Genomic DNA, 19,614 nt, shown 5'->3' with positions numbered 1-19,614 from the left:
CGGTCCTTTGCCTTAAGATTGCCCCGTTGTGGTGATCTCGAGAAGAATGATTATCTCGCCATTGCCAAGATAATTACTTCAGTTTCTTGATTCCTTCGTGAATCGACAAAGCTCTAGATCTGATCTGATCATTTAGTGGTCCACGGATACTAACATTACTATCATAGGATAAGATCCCACGCAAGCAACAGGCGATAAATACCCGTTGCGCTATTTGACGAGAGTTGTATTTTTTTCATTGTGTAAGGGTCTTATAAAAAGACTAATTTTTTTTGTTTTCATTGTAACGTTTAAAGTTATAATGAACACAGCAAGGAATACATCAACTTTCTCCCCAAACAATCTCATTGCTACTGCAGTTGCGCCTTACAACACCCCTCCGGTGTCCAATGAAGTCGGATCTGTAGATTTAAACTCCTTATCAATCAAGGAGTTGAGTGCTGAAGGCGTGCCGATTCTATCAAAGAGGGCCCGTCAAAGGAAACTCCAACGCCTCGTTCGTCAACTAGCTAAGGCCTTGGAGCTGGTTGACGAGATTCGTTATAAGGCAGATCTAGAATTAACAAAACGCCAAGCGCCTCAATAGCGAGCAAATGGCTCTTCCTCCAAATCATCAACCGATGAATGGGTCTGCATCAAATAGACCTGTTTGACTCTCGAGGAGCGTATTCAGAAGTTTCATGCACTACTCACACATGCATGGATTCTCGTGCAAGAGGCACAAAAATTACAAAAGGAAGAGGTGGCAAAAAAACCACGAAAATCATGCTAAATATGGAGGCCTAAGTTCAAAACAGCGGTTGAGAAGACCAAAAAACACAAATCACTGCAAGGTGACCCGGTCAGTTGCGGGTCACCTCAAGGTGACCCGGCCAGACCCCCCCAGCCACGAGTCACCTCAAGGTGACCGTGTCGGAGCCGAGCTAGACTAGCTCCCGCAATTATTTCTCCACTTTCGTCGAGTTCCCCTCCTACCCCAGTTGATCCTGTACCTCTAGTAAAGTCCCATAGTAGTGTGGATCTCTCCGGATTTAAGATGACAATGGCGAACCACCTTGGTCCTTCGCATAAGGATCGAGGCAAAGTTTCGGTCAAAGAACGGTTGGGCTCGGTAAATGAACCCCGAGGAATTCCGCAGACTGTGGGTCGTGTGCATCCTCCCGACAAGTCAAGGACCTCCTATATTTGGAAAGTATCGGTGACCACTTGACTCGAATTGTGAGTTGAAATCAAAGGGCCTGTTGAGGCTCCATGCTCACGAAGGCATGGTTCCAAACGGGTGACTCTTGAGAATGCCAACGAGGCGTTATGTCCCCAAATGGAAACATGTTCGTCAGAAGATGACGACGTTAACCTTGGAAGTCATACCAGCACAGGATAGGTTGCTCCGGTAATCATGTCGATGAGTTGTACTATCGGGCTGAGGGTACGAACAAGTCTCGGAAGAGAAGTACCCATGAAACAAATTTTCACTGTTCGTGTACCAAACTTATCAGAGTAGTATTATCAGAGTGTAGCTGCTACAAGACCACTCCACAGAGGGTCTTGGTATTTGAAAGAATCTCCACCGAAGTGTCCAAATCTAAATCAAGATGCTTCTACAAGAAGAAATCTACCGATCATGATATTGAGCTTCCAGAAGTTACCATTAGTATGGCCGATAAAAGAAAATCGACAAGGCGTTACAACCCTGACTCTTTCTCAGAGGCATCTCAGCACATCGCTTGGTTATAGTCAGGAACTAGACGACCTAGGCTGAATAGAGTTCACTTCTCGGAGGATGAAATGTCAGACGCCAACTCCACGATCGCTTCTGACAATATGGTGTCTAGAACAGGACAATCTTATGAGGCGTTCATGATCAATACTAAACAAATGGCCAAAATCCTCAAAGACGCTCTGGCCAAGCAAAAAGAGAATTTCAAATTCGAAATAGAATTGACTGTGTAACGGATAAGGGAATTGCATGATCAACAAATTCAAGCCTTATCAAATCAGATTGGTGAATCTAGTTGTCGCAACGTTACCAATCAAGAAGATAGTGATTCAGTCGTGGATGAAAATCTCAACATTGATACCCTTCCTGTTGACCAACATGGTGGGGGTGGTCCCACCGAGGATGACAATGCTGGGTTTGGTTCAGTTGTTTCTCCTCGAAATCGCCTAAAGAAGAATACAAGCGAGGACGATAAAATAAAAGACCTGGAGAGCAAGATCAATGCATTGATGTCTGCTCAAGAGGTAAAGAAGACCAGTATTCCGAGTCCCTATCCAAGAGAGTGGGAGTTGATCCCATATCCGATGAAGTTTAATCTGATCAACTTCACCCTGTTCGACGGGAAAGGCTCCCCCACTCAGAACTTAATCTACTTCAAGTCCCACCTAGGCGTGATCTCTAGTAATAATACCTTGATGGTTCGGTCATTCCTTGGTACCCTTCATGGAGCTGCCTTCGATTGGTACTGCCATCTCAAGCCAGGAAGTATCAATAGCTGAGATGATATGGAAAGCTCGCTCCTTAACAACTTCTTCGATAATAACACTAAAATGTTAATCAGAGCCCTTTTGGACAAGAAGCAAAAGGACGGGGAGTCAGTTGACCAACTTTGTTAAATGCTTCCGCAACAAGGTAATGAATTGCAGGGATCCTGTCACTGAGGAATTTATATTGCAGACATGCTAAAACAATCTTTCCATTGATGTGCTAGAAGCTTTGGGGGTCGTACCATCCACAACATGGAAAGAATTAAAACTACGCGAAGAAAGACCGAACGCTTTCTTAAAAGAAAAAAAGCTTGAAAGAGGCCAACCGACGACTAACCCCCTGAACTCGAATTTTGCTTCTCGTGATAAGGGAAAGGCACCTGCAGTAGCTGTTGACGCTAATCAGATATCACAACAGCATCCTCAGAAGAAACAAAGGACTCCGGATCCGAGACTCCAAAAAGAATACTCCTTTAAGGATGAAGAGGTTCCAGCTATCTTTAAATACCTCTTTGAAAACAACAAAATCAAGCTGTCGCCTATTACGAATCAGGAGGAAGCTAACAACACTTCGGATCCAAAGTACTGTGCATACCACAGGAGGATCCTTCATCCCACCGAGGTTTACTTCTCTCTCAAAAATAATATTCAAGCATTGGTTAACGCTGGCATCATAACGCCAAAATAAGCCGAATGAGAACGGTTTCTTCTGATTGGTATACAAGGTTAAACTATTTCCATTATTTCTAACAATAGGAAGTTCCTAGAGAATATTACTCTTAATATTCTTAAGGATAACCCGACAATGTAGTCGAATACAATTAGATTCAAGTTCGTCAAAGAGCTAGGGGGAGGAATACCTCAATGCATTCCAATGGGAAGTTCCTGGAGAATACTACATATGATATTCTTAAGGATAACCCAAAACCAATTATTCATGGTGAAAACCAATCATTGGGATAATTTATTCTTAATCGTTATTAAGAACCTCCCACTGTGGCTATTTAATCATTTCCAAGATGATTATAATATGAGTCGCCAGACGAGCACCCTTGATTACTGAATTATCAAGAGTGAGTTGTGAAGAAGATGATAGAAAAAAATACAAGAACAATTTAGTTTTAGGCGAAGGAAAATACATTCTCTAGATTCTAGATTATAAGAATAATAGATTAGAAATCCCTCTCTCTCACAATCTCTCTAGAATCAGGAACGATCTCCTAAATCTCTCTAAACCTTAATCTCTTGATTAGAATCTCACCTCTTATCTCTTATTTCTGATTGTTTAGAACCCTAAAACAATTCTATTTATAGAGTTTACAACGTGGATGGTAAACTTGTAATTAAACAAACCAAAATGAAATAGGAAAACAGAGTCCCAAATGAACCAGGAAGGCCCAGGAAACCGTCACGGTTGATCGTAGAGACCATCGTGGTCGACCGGATCCAACGACCGAAACTAAAATCGACTACAGGTTTTTGGCGGTCGACCGCCGAATTTGTCACGATCGACAACGAAAAGTCCAGAGACTTTTCTCTGTGCTGTGCACGCTCGCGGTCGACCGTGACGTCACGTGCGGTCGACCGCTGGAAGCTCAAAATGCCTCCTGCAGCCTTTTCCTGTAATATTTTCCTTTACCACCTTCAACGACTTCGTCCACGTTTCTATTCTAAAGATACCATGAGAATCATCTATCTTCAAGCTCCCATGAGGATCGCTAAGCTCCCGAAGCAAGAAAGAAGATACACCCATATCATGGCTCCCCCTTTAGGAACTTGAAGTCTCGTTCAAGTTAGAACTATAGCTGAGGGAACTCGCGATCCCCTCCTTCTTTCCTGAACCACTTGGCTTTTCTAGGAATCTGGTCTCGACGTTTGATCAAAAACAACTCCTTCATCCCACGTCTCATCGTAGTCACCTTCTTCCCCAAATTGCAACCCTCTTTCAGTGGCTCCTCATAACGACTAATGCATAGCGTAACAAACTTCTTGCTTGCATTCACTAACCTCTTCGCTCGGTTCACCGTCACCAAGTTTGTCTCCTTCAGAAGAGATGCAAAATGAAATATGAACTTTTCACCATCTTTGGTAAATATGTACTTCTGAGCCCACCTCTCGTAGATCGTGTATCTATCCCACAAATAGGGATTGCTCAGTATAACCTGACAAACATCCAATTGAACTACGTCGCATGTGACTTCGTCAATATATGACTCATGGTGCACAAATCTAAAAGTGCATTGATCAACTACACTCAGTTCCGTCTCCTTCTGAATCCACCCCAATGGATAGGGCTTTGGATGCTTGACTGTCTTTAGACCCTGCTTCTGAACAAAGGCCTCGGATATCAAATTTTTCTCGCCGCCTGGATCAACTATGGCATCTACCAAATTGGTCTTCACCTGTAACTTAAGAACAAAGAGCTGCTCTCTAGGGTCGTCATCCTCTTTCGTGGCCTACTTCCCCATCATAAGGTTAAGACTGCTGTTGAGCTCTATCATCCCAGGGAATTTTTTCAGAACTTGAGTTATCACGTATGCATTTTTCTCCTCCTTCTTCTTCAACCCCTTTGGCTTGAGATGAGGATACTTCTCTTAGCATCGATCAGCTACGTGTCTTGTCTTCTCGTAATGACTACAAATCAGCCCTGCTTTTCCTGGATCACCCTTCTTCTTCTCCTCCTTAGATTGAGAACCACTAGACTCACCTCCAGCTTATTTTGCATCTCCTTTTGCCTCGTTGCTCCTCTTTTGCTTTCCTTCGATGGCAATAGCTTTCACGCTCACCTTTGTAATAGATTCCACCGTGAATAACTTTATCTCTTCTGGATGTAATCATTCAATCCCACCATATACTTCATAAACAGAGAATATTCCTCCGTCGCAGTGTTAAGAACCACCGCCTGCTGTTGGAACTTCGTGGTGTATTCTTGAATGGTTTGATTGACTCTTTGGTGCAAGTCGTACCACTTATACCAACGTTCCTCAAGGAATCCCACCGGGTAGAATTGTTTCCTCAGTAACTCCTTGAACTTATTCTATGACACTGCCTTCTTCTCCTATTTACAATAGGATTTCCACCATATCAATGCATGCCCCGAAAGCATCAAAGTTATGAACACGAGTTTCTCCTTGGATGAATATCCTTAGAGGGTAAAATATGTCTCCTCCGCTCGATCCAATCATTAAGCCTCTCGACGTTGACACTCCCATCATAAACAGGAATCTCTACCTTAAAGTCTATTTTTAAATTCTGGTAAGAACTCTTACCCCCTTGATGTGGAATAGTCTTGACAATTTTGGCCTCTTTTTCAGAATCAGATTCCTCGCCTTCCCCATCGGACTCTACAAGTCTCCTCTTGCCTTTCAAAAAAGATTCTTCCTTTTTGTCCTTTCCTTGTAAAAGATTGATGAGCTATGTGAGAGTCAAACTCATTATCTCCATCTGTTTCTCCAATACATCTAATTTTGCTGAACTATCCCCTTTAGTCATCTTCTTATTCCTTAATCTCTGAACTCCTTCCAAAAAAATTAGGATCTCGCCTAGCTTCTTGTATTGCGGTCGAGTAAAGACCATACATAGGATTCCCCTTTATAGGATCTAATCGCTCTGATACCAACCTGATACGAGTCGCCGGACGAGCATCCTTGATCGCTGAATTATCAATAGTGGGTTGTGAAGAAGACGATAGAAAAAACACAATAACAATTCAGTTTTAGGCGAAGGAAAATACCTTCTCTAGATTATGAGAATAATAGGTTACAAATCCCTCTAGAATCAAGATCGATCTCCTAATTCTCTCTAAACCTTAATCTCTTGATTAGAATCTCACCTCTTATCACTTTATCTGATTTCTGGTTCTTTAGACCCCAAAAACAATCCTATTTATAGAGTTTACAACGTGGATGAAAAACTTGTAATTAAACAAACAAAAATCAAACAAGAAAATAGAGTCTTAAATGAACCAGGACGGCCAAGGAAACCATCACGGTCGACCGGATCCAACGACCGAAACCAAAATCGACTAGAGGGTTTTGGCGGTCGACCACCGAATTCATCGCGATCGACCGTGAAAAGTCTAGAGACTTTTCTCTGTGCTGTACACACTCGTAGTCGACCACAGCGTCACGTGCGGTCAACCACTGGAAGCTCAAAATGCCTCTTGCAGTCTTTTCCTATAATCTTTCCCTTTGCCGCCTTCAACGGCTTCGTCCACGTATCTATTCTCAAGATACCATGAGAATAATCTATCCTCAAGCTCCCATGAGGATCGCTAAGCTCCTGAAGCAAAGAGGAAGATACACCCGTATCAGATTAAAACCCTCTCACTCTGACTTTTCGAGTACTTTTTCGTTGAGATGAGATTTAATGACCTCATTCGGTCAATCTTCCCTCATGAAATTCCCACGACGTAACTGTGGAGTACTTGATGATTCACGGTCCTCCACTACAAAGTTCCTCACTAATTAAATTAACTGATAGTGGGTCCACTAAAATTCTTTCGGCTGAGTCCATACAAACTCTCATTGTGTTTGTGCACTTAACACTCTGAATGTTAAAAGTCCCAATACGGTACTCAAAAGTTCAAGCTGCTGATCCATGACAATTAACAAACCCCTTTCATGTTAAGTCCTTGTCACTTGACATAGAAAACCCCCACTGAATGATTTGTACAAGTCAACATTGCTCACTATTATTTGTATCTTCACTCCTACTATTTTTTGGCCAAACCTTCCTATAGTTAGGGCCAAAAGCCAAAATCCCCTCTCGATTCAATCCATGAACTTGAGGTCCACTTTCAAACTGAATGATCAAACCTTTAAATAGTTAGGGTCGTCTCAAACCCCCATTTAATCAAACCTTTAAACAGTTAGGACCAAAGCCAGAATTTTCTTTCGAAAATGAGAGTCTTCCACCCACATCAGGTGATCAAACCTTCCTACAGTTAGGGTCGTTTCATAATTCCCACATGGTCAAACCTTTTAAATAGTTAGGGCTGAAGTCGGAATTTTATCTTAATAAATGAGAAATTCATCTTCGGATTAGGTAACCAACCCTATAAAAGTTAGTAGGGTTATCCAGATCTTTTTGATTCTTGGAGTAGAGATCCCACTTTTAGTTTCACCTTCAGGATTCTGAAAGTGAAGATCCCACTTTGAGTTTGGTTTGTAGCAGGAGATAGAATATATAATTCTTCCTCTCTAGCACCGGGTTCGTCTTTGCCCCAAAAGAAGGCCTAAAGGCAGAATATAAAATTCTTCCTCTCTAGCATTGGGTTTGTATTTACCCTAAGAGATGGTAGGCAAGAGATAGAATATAAATTTTTTCCTCTCCAGCATCGGGTTCGTCATTACTCCAAGAGAAGACACAATCTTTCAACATTCAAAATCCATGCCTCATACGCATGAGGGACTTTATCTCGATCCCTAAATAGAGATAAGTCTGCATCTAACACATGCTACCGGGTGGTTCATTCCCGCAAAAACAACCAAGTCTATATATTCAACATCGTAGCGACAAAAATCTATGCCTTTTACGCATGGGGGACTTTATCTTGATCCCTAAATAGAGATAAGTTTGTATCTAACACACATTGCCGGTTAGTCCTTCGTCGTGAATTCACATACTAGCCGACTCAAACAGTAGTCGGTAAAGGTCTTATCAAACCCGTTTTATAGCTGAGAGTTTGCCAAAAATCCTATAAGTATTATGGTTTTTTATTCTAAACAGAATGAGTAATCGTAATAAGGTACAAAAGTCACTGACGCACCAACTTCACCAGTCGATCTCATGACTTGAACACCTGGAAGAACATCAATTCCAGCCGAAGTTTCCACGAAGGACCTTGGACGCATTTGCAGTGGTAGCGGTATCAGCTCCAATAGCTGGTCTTTCAACCAAAACTCCCCTATAGTTAAGCAAATAACTAGCGGGACATAAGGGTAAGATCCATACATACAGATGAACCAACATTAATGGTTGGTCCAACAACCTCTACACTTAGGCCTACCACGCGTTACAACACCGGTCAAGCTTAAAATATGTGGATTCCAATTAACGTATGAGTATAAACTGTGTTTACGCCAGTCAACGCGTTGATAATTTTGCCAAAATAATGCTCAAGATAATTCTTAATGCCAAATTAACCCCAGGGAGCCCAATCGCGATTCAGATACAAACTCCTGAGATGATGATCAGTTCAATGTATATTCAACGATATGAGCTAATTTAAATATCAACACGCCAGTCTAGTTCAAGATTTCGACAACGGTCAAATAATAAACATAGCACTGGAAAATTTTTAGCTATTTGACAAAATACTGAATAGACCGAAAGCTGAAGAAGTCGATGAATTGAAGGTTAGATGTATTATACCCAAAGTATTCCAGGCTCCTCTATAAAAGAATGAGACTAAAACACTTTGAAGGGGGTATCTATAGGCGTTAAAAATTATCTATAGGTTTCCGCACACAGCTCAAAATGAAGAGAAGGTGATAAACACCATTATCCGAGTCAAAAGAGGATTATCTGATACCTGGAGAAGCAAAGCGAGTTGGAAAAATATACAAGTCAAAGAAACATCGAAACGTGTGCAAAATGACTGAACAAGACCAAAACAGGACATAGTCATATGAAAATCATATCAAAGTGACCCGTAGTCGTGCAGGTCACCTTAATGTGACCCTCACACCCGCGGGTCACCTTATTGTGACCCTCACACCCGCGGAACACAGTAAACCGACTCGCACCCCGGTTCCCAAAAATGCGTATTTTGATGTTTTCTCGGGATTTGTTTATTCCAGAGCCTCCCAACTACTTGGATATCATCCCTAAACATGGTTAGTCCGTTATTAACTGAATATGAGGCTAAATCACTTGTTCTTATCTAAAAACACTATAATTGATGCCTATAAATATAAGCCTAGGGTCCTATACACAGATGGAAAAAATTTAGGTGAGATGCTGCCCCTGAGAAGAGTGATCCACGAACTTTAGAGGAGGGCTAGCAGATCTTGACGAACTCCAGCATAAAGAGGGAGCTATTCGAAGGATCTGAGGCCTGTTTCGTCATTCCTTGTGATCAGAATTTATACTGATCTCGAGAAGAGTAGTAATCTAACTTGGTTGAGATTATTTACTTCTGTTCTTGTTTCCTTCATGAAGCAATGAACATTTAGCCTTCTGATCAATTTGATCTGATCCGCGATGGTCCACGGATAAACCCCGGCACAGGTAAAGACCCCACGCGAGCAATGGGTGATAAACATCCTCTGCGTGTGTTTTAAAGAAAGTTGTAATCTTTTTTTTTCATTGTGTAAGGAATCTTATGAAAAGTCTTTCCTTTTGAACTTATTGTAACGATTGAAGTTGTAATGAGTCCTACAATGGAGAAACCAACTTTCGACGCAAATATGTGTTAGACTAACAATAGCGAGGGTATCATTTCCCTTTGATAAGAGATTGCCTCATCACATTCTCATCATTGGAGGATTGTCCCAACTCATTATCATTATCAAAGGATTGTCCTGACTCGTTATCGTCATCTTCGTGGCTTGACCATGGATCATATTGATTGATTCTCACAGTAGATTTCTCGACAATATCCGCTTGCTCAATCAGATCTTTTCATGAATTAGTCTTAACAACACCCATGTAGGCTCCCACTCAGTTAAGACAGTTGTTCTGGCATGTCTAGAGTAACATCGGCAGCAGCATGTCTCGGCATCATAAGGACATGTTATGAAATCGTTTAAAGTAATCTCCAATTGAATCATTAACCTTCTAGTTTTCTTATAGGATTCTGGCCATTATTACATTAGATGGATCCTCATGGAATTAGGATAAAAATTATGATTCCAAGTCCAGAATTTAATTCATCCTTTGGCCAATTACTAGAACCAATCAAAAGTTGCCCCCTAAAGGGTGTCAACAAAAAGTCTCTCCTTGATAACACCATTCCCTACTACATTGTCTATTTGCTGATGGAAATAGTAGATGCATTGGTTCGGGAACCTTTACTGTCAAACATGTATAACGTCGACAGCTTAAACTTCATTGGATAGGGAACTGAGTCCCACTCGATAGGATAAGGTTGAGTGATTCTGACCATCTTTATTACTCGGTCCTTTGTATAAGAGTGTTGAGCTAGTTTTGGAGGCTTTAGAATATTTTCAATTTACGTCTCGTCTTTAATAGATTTGACGTATCAGACTCTAATCGAGAGGGGAAGATATTTCCTTGGTTTGGTGACTCCTTGTCGAGGGAGATGTCAACTAGTTGCTTCCCTTTTGAAGTCCTCACAGGAGGCTCGGAAGCGAGCAGTTGTTGTTCAAGCATAACAAGATTATCAACGACCTCTTTGTTCACCATGTTGGCAGTCCACTCCCACTATTAACTTGAGCTAGGAGTTGTATTTGATGCTATGGCCTAGCTAGCATTGCTGGTGGGAGGATTATCCACCTGTGAAGGAGTTTGATGATTATACATCCTCACTACAGAACAATCGATAAGGACAGTTACCCCCTATCTCATCTAGTATGGTAATAAACACCATCCATCATAGGAAGTACTCTCCCTATGCTTCGAGAATATCTTAGATCTGATGGGTTATCACCATAATCTTCTTCTTCCAGGACTACACTAGTCATGTTAACCATGAACTCTTAGGGCTTGAGGTTAAAAGTCACCTTGTTCTTGCGAGATCGCCATAGCCACTTGCCCCTAAACTCTAAAGGTTTGGAGAATAGGGATAAATTGGCAAGCACCACCTCTTTGATAAATGGAGGTTATATAGGCAATTCAGGTTAACCACCGATACTATCTCCTTTAGGGCCAAACAATGCTGACATTGTCACGCCCTCTTTTGAGAGAGGAACTCCCTTAAGTTAGAAGGAGTATTAACTTGGCTATTGATGTGATGGTCGCTCTATTTAAAAGTAATTTCATTGGGCTAGCTTTTGTTATTAGAACATCTCCTAAGATGATATTCCTTTGACTTATGACTGACATGATCAATTGTGACTACATCACAAGTGTAAACTTATGATTGAGACTTAGAATCGCCACTAGGCAATAGTTTTCCCTTTCAAGAATTTGATTGGAGGGTAATCCCTATTTGTAGCTTCTTTTAAAGAAGCACGATGAGCGTTGCGAGATGCATTAAAGTGAATCCCCATAGAGGGTCACCAAAATTGCTCTTGGGGAAAGCTCATTTTGCCTCTATCGACACAAAGGCTGCTTTTGGCAACGTTCTACTCACTTTGGACGAAGCTTGGGTTGTCTTCGCTCTGAAAGAAGTTTGCTCTACGTCCAGCAAAGCTCGACCTGTCTTCAGAGAGGCTTGTCTTGCTCTCAGTGAAGCTAGGGTTATCTTCACTCTGGGTAAAGTTTGCTCTACCTCAAGTGAAGTTAGAGCTATCTTCGGTGAGGCTCGCCTTGCTAGGGGTGAAATTCGTTCTGACTCCAGCAAAGCTGAGGCTGTTTTCGATAGGGCTCGCCTTGCTGTGAGTGAAACTAGAGTTATCTTAACTATGAGTGAAGTTCGCTTTGCATCTAGTGAAGTTGGGGCTATATTCGGTGAGGTTCGCTTTGCTGACTACTGTAACAATTTCCCTTAGGATCATGCAATCTTGGTATTGGTGTACCCTCTTTAGAGAGAGAAACTCTCTTAGATCAATGGAGCTCCAACTTGGCTAAGGCAATTGCTCCTCTTAGGGGGCAACTTCACCTTTTTGGATTTGGGAAGTGAACATCTCATCTGATAGCGTTGTTTTGACCTTAGGCTATTATGGTATATTAGGTCCTTCTCCGAAGTCAGAGCTTGTGATTTGGATGAGGAATCACTACAAGTGATGCTTTTTCCTAGTGGAATCTTAAATGAGGTATTACCCCTATTTTTGCTTCTATTAAAGAAGTGTAGCGAGCATTGCAAGATGCCTTAAAGTGAAACCTCAAAGGTGTTGTTGATTGATGTCCAAAAGCAAAAGACATGTGATTGTCTTGGCTCTCATTTGTAGCGAGGGTCGATACTCCTTCACTCTAGGTGAAGTTCATTTGGACCTGTGAAGCTGAAGTAGTTTTTGGTGAAGTTCGCCTTGACAAGTGCGAGGGTCGATTTTAACCCTTTTCTTGCACTGTGGTGAATCTTGCAATAGCTCCTAGTGGTAGCCATCAATGATTTATCGGAGGAAATGAATTGCTCAAACTTCGCTTGGCCAAATTCAATGACTAGCATTAAGCGAAAGACCTAAGGGTCTTAGTGTCAGACTATGACACAATTCTCTCCTCGGATGAGAAAAAAATCTCCAGCGGAGTCGCCATCCTATTTTGGATCTCTTCTATGGCAATTAACATAGGTTACAACTCAAAAGATTATAATAAAACAAAGAAAAATTATATTTTTCGGGGTTCTTATCTATGTGCCGATGGAGCGTTGGTATTGTACTCTGTTGATGGTCCGACTAAGACGATGGATCTTTGCTACTTGATAATCTCTGAGTAAATAAATAACTATTTAACTCAAAGAGATATTAACAAATCATTTCTCACAAGGATAGTTGATTAAGCCAGATGACTAGCTGAAGAGAATGAATCCATTCTCACAAGGATCCTTGATCAAGCCAAATGATTAGTCGATAATAATGATCTATGAATATCAATGAGAACAGAGGAGAGATTGGCTCTTTATCGATGTAGCCTCTAAATACCTCTCTCTCCCTCTCTCTTTTCTCAATTGCAAAAAGCCTAGCCAAGATAATTTTAGCCCCCAAAGACTTTTCCTCCGCCTTCCTTTCCTCATGTAGATCATGCCTATTTATAGGCTAAGGAGCATTAGTGGGTGAGTTAGTGGGCCTTAACTCCCCTTAAATGGATGAGTTAGTGGGTGAACCATTTCCTAAAAAATAGGTTTCGAAAATGGTCATGGGCGAGGTCCGCCAATAACGGCCATGGGTGAAGTTCAACAATAATAGGCATAGGCAAAGTTCGTTGAGCGAATTTCACCAGAGTATGGGTAGCCCACATTCTTTAGAACGTGGGTGGCATGGCTCACATGGGCTATTGGGCAAAGCTCGCTTGAGCTAGCTTCATTGCAACATTGTGAACTTCGTTGTGGCTTTAGCGAACTTCGCTATGGCTTCTGCAAACTTCGCTACGGCTCCGGTGAGGTTCGCTATGGCTTCAGGGAACTTCGCTACAACTTTGGAAAACTTTGTTGTGGCTTTCGCAAACTTCACTATGGCTTCGGCGAACTTTGCTATGTAGCCCACGTGCACTATTTGTACGAAGCTCGTGTTGGGTGAGCATCACTGATAAGGTTGGATTTGACTCAGAATCGGACTTGAATACGTCTCTTGACACAGGAAGCCTTTCAACTCGACCTAGAGTCTGATTTGGGAGTTGACTCGGCCCCAACTACTCTTTAACTCAGGTGAACTGGGCTAGGGTCCATCATGCAGTCAAGTTCGCATGTGACTTGAGCAAACTTCATTGTTGCCTATCATGAGCTTGTGTTTTCGCCCACTTGAAGTGTTTAGCCCATAGGCGTTGACTTCTCGGACTCAAACTGAGCATTGGCTTATGAGAATGTATATTTTAACCATCTACAGTGATATTGGCTGGATGTGAATTTGATAGGTTATGCTTATTTGAGTAACTTGATAAGCTATGCTTAAGAATTCTAGAGTAATATGAGAATTAAAACATAATAGTTCTTAATTCTAAATTGAAATTAACTAGTGGAATTAATCCTATATTTCTAGTCTTCACTCTTGATTTCCTCCATCTTTTTACTTATTTCTTGGTTTGATTTCTTGTTTTGAGTCATCTTTGTTTTCTTTTTAACTATCTTCTATTTCTCTCTTTCTTCCCTCTTATTTTAGCCTTTCATTTTTGTGACAAAGCTATACTTAGAACACACCACTCTCATTCTTTGTTCCTATACGTTTCAAGAACCCATTTAGATTAGTCTTTCTAATACTCTCCTCCTCCATAGATCGATATTTATAAATATTATGATGTTGTGCACTTACAACATAGCATATTTTTATTCGCATCAGGTACTCAACTAAAATTGTTTGGAATTGTTTGGAAAAAAAAATCCCTAGTTTTCTTCTTCAGGTTACTTGAAATCATTATTTGCATTTATCTTCTCATGCACTATACCTATAGGCCATATTTGCCAAACTCTGATAGAATTGAGAAGCCTAATTGTTGTAGTAACATCTCCCAAGCGACAATATCATTTCAACTCTCAATATATTTAAATCTCAAACTTTCAAATTAATCATTATCCAAATTAAGAAACTTTTTAAAATTACATAATCTCTAAACTCCAGTTCCTCCTAACAATTCTACTTAAATATGACAAATACTTAATTCCAGGCATTACACATTCTTTCTTAGCAATCAAATAACCACAAAGAAATTGATTGCTGACTAAGATTTATACTTACAAACAAACAAATAAAGAGCTCTACATTAACTAAAAAGAGACTTCTTACAGAGAGGTTCTATTCTCAGCATCCTCACTCTTCTCCTCAATACAATGATCACTCATATATGAAACAGGTATAAAATAAGAGTACCACCTAGACCAAAAAAGATAGTTGAAAAAATTAAGCAAACTAAGTCCTGCAAGCATCCAATAGAACAAATCCAACCTATCCTTATTCAAATCATTATTGTTAAGCCATCCACCGCTAGAACCATCCAAATCTGTAACCTTGTTCACCAAAGAAACCAGCAGAGAGCTCAAAAAGAACCCAAATGAATAAGAACAGTAAGTCATTGCCGTACAAAATGCCTGCATTCCTCCTAAGGACTGCTTATAGAAGAACTCAATTAATCCCACGGCCGTAAACATCTCAGATAGCCCAAACACTAGAAATTGCGGTGCAATCCAAAATATCGACAGCATCTCATTCGATTTAATTGCTAGGTTCCTTCGCTTTTTCTCTATGACTGCAGCTGAGACCATTGAAAATGTTACAGTGAAGAGACCAATGCCAATTCTGTTTAAAGGAGAGATTCCTGATTCTTTGGATGTGAGTCTTCGGGCTAAAGGAATGATGGTCGTTTCGTAAATTGGGACTAAGATTATGAGCATTAAGTAAGGGATGGACTGAAGAGAAGCGGGCGGGATTTGGAAAGAGTTGAAGATTTGGGTGTTCATGGATCGGCCTTGTTGAACTGAGAAAGTTTGGAGTTGAGCTAGGATTGTGTTGAAAATTATGGTGCAGGCGAAGATTGGTATCAGGGAGAGTAGAGTTTTTGCTTGCTTCACTCCAGATTCAGTGCAGGGTTTGTGTTTGTTTCTGTAGGAGTTAGATTTGGTGCAGGCTTTGTCCAAAAACCTACGACGTTCAGAAAAAAAATTATAGGATTAATGTGTTAGAAACTAAGAGTCGTGTGACGAGTATATCATGTCTATAATATGTTAGAGAGATTTTAGTGTATAAGGCAGGTTAATTTGACAGGGGAATACAATAGAGAAAATTAGCAGTTCGGCGGTATACTAGAGAATATATACGTTAAATAGGCGGGAAAAATTAAATATACCTTAATTTAGAGAAAAAATCAGCTTATTCAATTCTGATTTATTTATTTCAGTGATCATGAATATCAGATATCTACACATGGATGCTATGAGGATCAACCGACGAAAGAAAAAAAGGGGACTCAAGTTATCGATCTATTCCATTAATGACAATCCTGAAGCCTTCGTAGTGATTATTACTCAGGAAAAATTAAAAATAATCTAGGGAAAAAATTCTTTGTCGGTGAGTTGCATATAATAATGTTGGTCTGTACCTGAATTTGTGGGCATGGAGATTGCCAGCATTTGAAGAGGACTCATGGCCAGAAATTGTGAGGTGATAATTTGCAATATTTTGGCTATGATGAATTTTATCAGCATGAGATGTGCATATTTGCTTTCGCTCAGTGATTGCAGAGAAAAAAACCTGTCAAATTTTGAATCAATCTCATGTCAAAGGAATATATAATGATATGAGACTGGACAAACCATACAAGATGAATATATAAATGAAAGATGTGAGATCCTGAATGACATCAATATGTACAAACAATCAAATGTTCTTCTTTACCTCAAGAAAATTCTTACATTAAAAAAATTAAGCTATTCTGAGTATTGATGTCTCTGTACTATAATAAAAGTTGAATGTTTTACATTCTAAGTAATACTCTTGCTTCTAATAAATAATTTTTTTATTATTCATGGATTTTTTCCTTTTTCAGTGCATAAAGCCTTTTCTCTGAACCAGAAAACATCCCTTGGCGTTCACCAAAGTATAAGTCCTCTTCCATGGTTATAAAGGTTGAACAATTCTCTATTCTCTATCAGCAAATTCTACATGACAAAATGGGAAGATAATTTATCCAAAAGGTTACCCCCAAAACTAAAAGTGTACCTGATCAAGCTAATATACGACAATGCATGATACCCTTACAGATATAGTAAGACATCTTTGTTTCTGATTTAGAATCAGTATAAAACTAAGACATCCAGGAAAAAGGTCTATGACTAAATTAAATCCAAGAATCTACTACGGAACTAGTTGTTTGTGTAAACAATTTATTTTAAATTGCCTAACCATGAGTTAGCAAGTATTAATCAGCTAGAATCACTTTTGAATCATAAGGAGGCCAACTCAGATCACCCATTTATTGAACTGGTTAGATGTGTGAAAGGTCACTGCCACTTCACTAAAACTCCAAAGGTGTGATGAGGTTGAAGGTTACAGTTTTATACTCTAACATGCCCCTACAAGTTGAGCATAGGCTGAATTCTGGACTCATATAATAGTGTCAATTTTTTGCAAATTCCTCTTTAAATTTAAGGCCGATAAGAATTAAGCTCTAATACACCGTCGAAGGTCCCTATCTCTAACTCCAAAATTATGGTGAAGGTTGAAGGTTATAGTTTTATACTCTGACAAGAGTAGGTCTAATCGTTGACATTAACAAACGTGACCTGAATACTCCATAAATATAATTAATCCATTACTTAAAGATGACCGATCTTTATAATCACTGATCAGAGTGTTCAAATTCTAAGGCTGTTAATGATAATGTCAAGCTCCAATCTTGTCACCACAATCAAATTCTTTTCGTTAAAATTAAAATGTCACATTTGGGTTCTTTATTAAAACAGGTTAACCAGACAGGTGCAGGTTGGGGATCAGTTTGGTGAGATGACCTGAGTCTACGCGTATAAACAAATATAATTGGACATATAAAGTGTATACTAAATTTTCAAAAATCACTTTCATATCCGTGGACTCAAATATTACCCTTGCAATTGGAGCAAAGATGCTACCCTGAGGAGGCTTGTTACTGTAGAACACCATGCCACACATCAAGCTAATCAACCCAATTGCCATGATCACTGCCGATACCCCAAACCCTATATCCATACCTGAATGCGTCTGGATCCAAACGACAACAGTCAAAGCCATCATTTCTCCGGCACAGAAGCTGAAATATGCAGTGTTGAAGTAAGTAGAGAGCTTCCTGGATTGATTTGGATCATGTTTGGTGAACTGATCAGCCCCATGAGAGATCATGTTAGGCTTTAGGCATCCACTCCCCATGGCTATCAAGTAAAGGGCAAGGAAGAGTATGGAGGCTTTGTAGCCTTTTGCTTGTAAGCAGTGTTCTCCTTCGGCCATCATGTTGCATTTGGGTGGTTTTAGTTGGGGTAGATGTGCTTGAATCGATAATAGTAGAAAACCCTGATTAAAAAGATGGCATACAATCAGAAAACAAAACATATATACAGGCATAATTCGGCAAGGAAGAGTGAAATAATTAGATTTTGTCATGAATTTTTGACATGTCATCGCCACCATGGACTGTGTTCCTATTGATAAAGCACTACACATGGTAGTACATGATAATCTAGTACAAAAGGACAATATCATGGTGCTCTTGTGGAAAATGATTGAAGTCCGTGATAGTTTTTGAGAATTTGATGCTGAACACCTTGGTAACTGATATTTGCCATTTAGGTTAAAAAAAATCAGTAAAAAGAGGGGGTGCTTACAGAGAGCTCCACCAGGCCAAACACCAACATTGTCTTAAAACACCCAAGATATGAATCAGAGAGGAAGCCACCAAGAAGGGACAACAGGAAAACAGTGCCAATGAAGTTGGTCACTATATTTGCTGATTTGGACAAAGGAAAGTGCATCTCATTGAAAACGTAAGTTATCAAATTGTTGCCAACTGCAGCAATCGCCATAATCTCAAATGCTTGTAGACCTGAATTAAAATGAATCAAAAATTTTCAAATATTAGCGTGCTACGAAACGCCACTCAAGTCAGCATAAAACACATTTTTTTGAGAAAAATCAACACGTGGGTGTCTTGGATTTTCTATAGCAGGCATACGTCAAACAGATGAGGAGCAGGCATGAGACCCTAAGCTAAAATGGAGCAAGAAGTCAAGTATTGCTCTACTCTGGAGCTTCACTCGAAATAGTACCCCATACTTAAAAACAAAGAAGCATGAAGACCCAATCATTCAAATCGACCGTAAACCACATCATTAGCCTAGATATAGTAAATTCCCTTTAAAGTTTCAGAAAAATCAAGATATGGGCATCTTAGACTTTCTATGATAAGTACACCTCACATGAAGAGAGTTTAGACAAAGAGTGAAAGACCTAGAACGAAGGAAGCTGCTCTCATGCCTCCATGCTTGTTGGGGTTACAAGGTCTGCCCCTCCAATCGAAGGATAACTGATCGGAGGAGGTACCATCCCCGTCGAGGCTCTCTCTTGTGCGCTCAACTTCCATATTTTGTTTGCTGAAGAAAGCCTGGAATGATTAACTCCCCCTTCGAGGAGAAACTCTCAGCGAACCATCTTCTTCCAACAGATCGCTAGACTAGCTTTCTCACGCACCAGGTGGTATTTATAGTGCGGAGGGGGAGCTTCTGGGTTTCTACTGTGGATAACGTGTGGAAAAAAAAAAACAGGTAAGGCCAGGCCACCACAAAACAGGTGGTTTAATTAGCGCGCTAAAATTAATCCACGGACAATGACAGCTTTAATCTTGTAAGGGTGAATTTCCATAATATCCCCATGAACATCGGGGGTTTGCGCAAAA

The 19,614-nt window shown here is 40.2% G+C and overlaps 1 protein-coding gene across 1 annotated transcript; it reads right to left on the bottom strand.

Moving 5' to 3' along the window:
• LOC109825999 (protein NRT1/ PTR FAMILY 4.4-like) lies at nt 14,933–19,375 on the bottom strand. Its single transcript, XM_020392938.1, has 5 exons — nt 19,170–19,375; nt 18,548–18,765; nt 17,796–18,236; nt 16,294–16,445; nt 14,933–15,836 (listed from the first exon to the last, which is right to left on the bottom strand). Exons 1-5 carry the CDS (start codon nt 19,300–19,302, stop codon nt 14,981–14,983), a joined length of 1,800 nt encoding a protein of 599 aa, XP_020248527.1. The 5' UTR covers nt 19,303–19,375; the 3' UTR covers nt 14,933–14,980.

This window comes from Asparagus officinalis, chromosome 10 (assembly GCF_001876935.1).
Source record: "Asparagus officinalis chromosome 10, Aspof.V1, whole genome shotgun sequence".
Lineage (NCBI taxonomy): Eukaryota > Viridiplantae > Streptophyta > Magnoliopsida > Asparagales > Asparagaceae > Asparagus > Asparagus officinalis.
The sequence above is the reverse complement of the archived record's forward strand: the minus strand, read 5'-3'. Positions and strand labels throughout refer to the sequence as shown.

What these genes read in the sequence shown, in the direction of transcription:
- LOC109825999 (XM_020392938.1), bottom strand. Translation starts at nt 19,302, where the DNA reads ATGGAAGTTGAGCGCACAAGAGAGAGCCTCGACGGGGATGGTACCTCC. An exon ending in TTGGCCTGGTGGAGCTCTCT is followed by an intron (nt 18,237 to 18,547) that starts GTAAGCACCCCC and finishes CTTTTTAATCAG; the next exon opens with GGTTTTCTACTATTATCGAT. An exon ending in TCTTTGCTCCAATTGCAAGG is followed by an intron (nt 16,446 to 17,795) that starts GTAATATTTGAG and finishes AAAATTTGACAG; the next exon opens with GTTTTTTTCTCTGCAATCAC.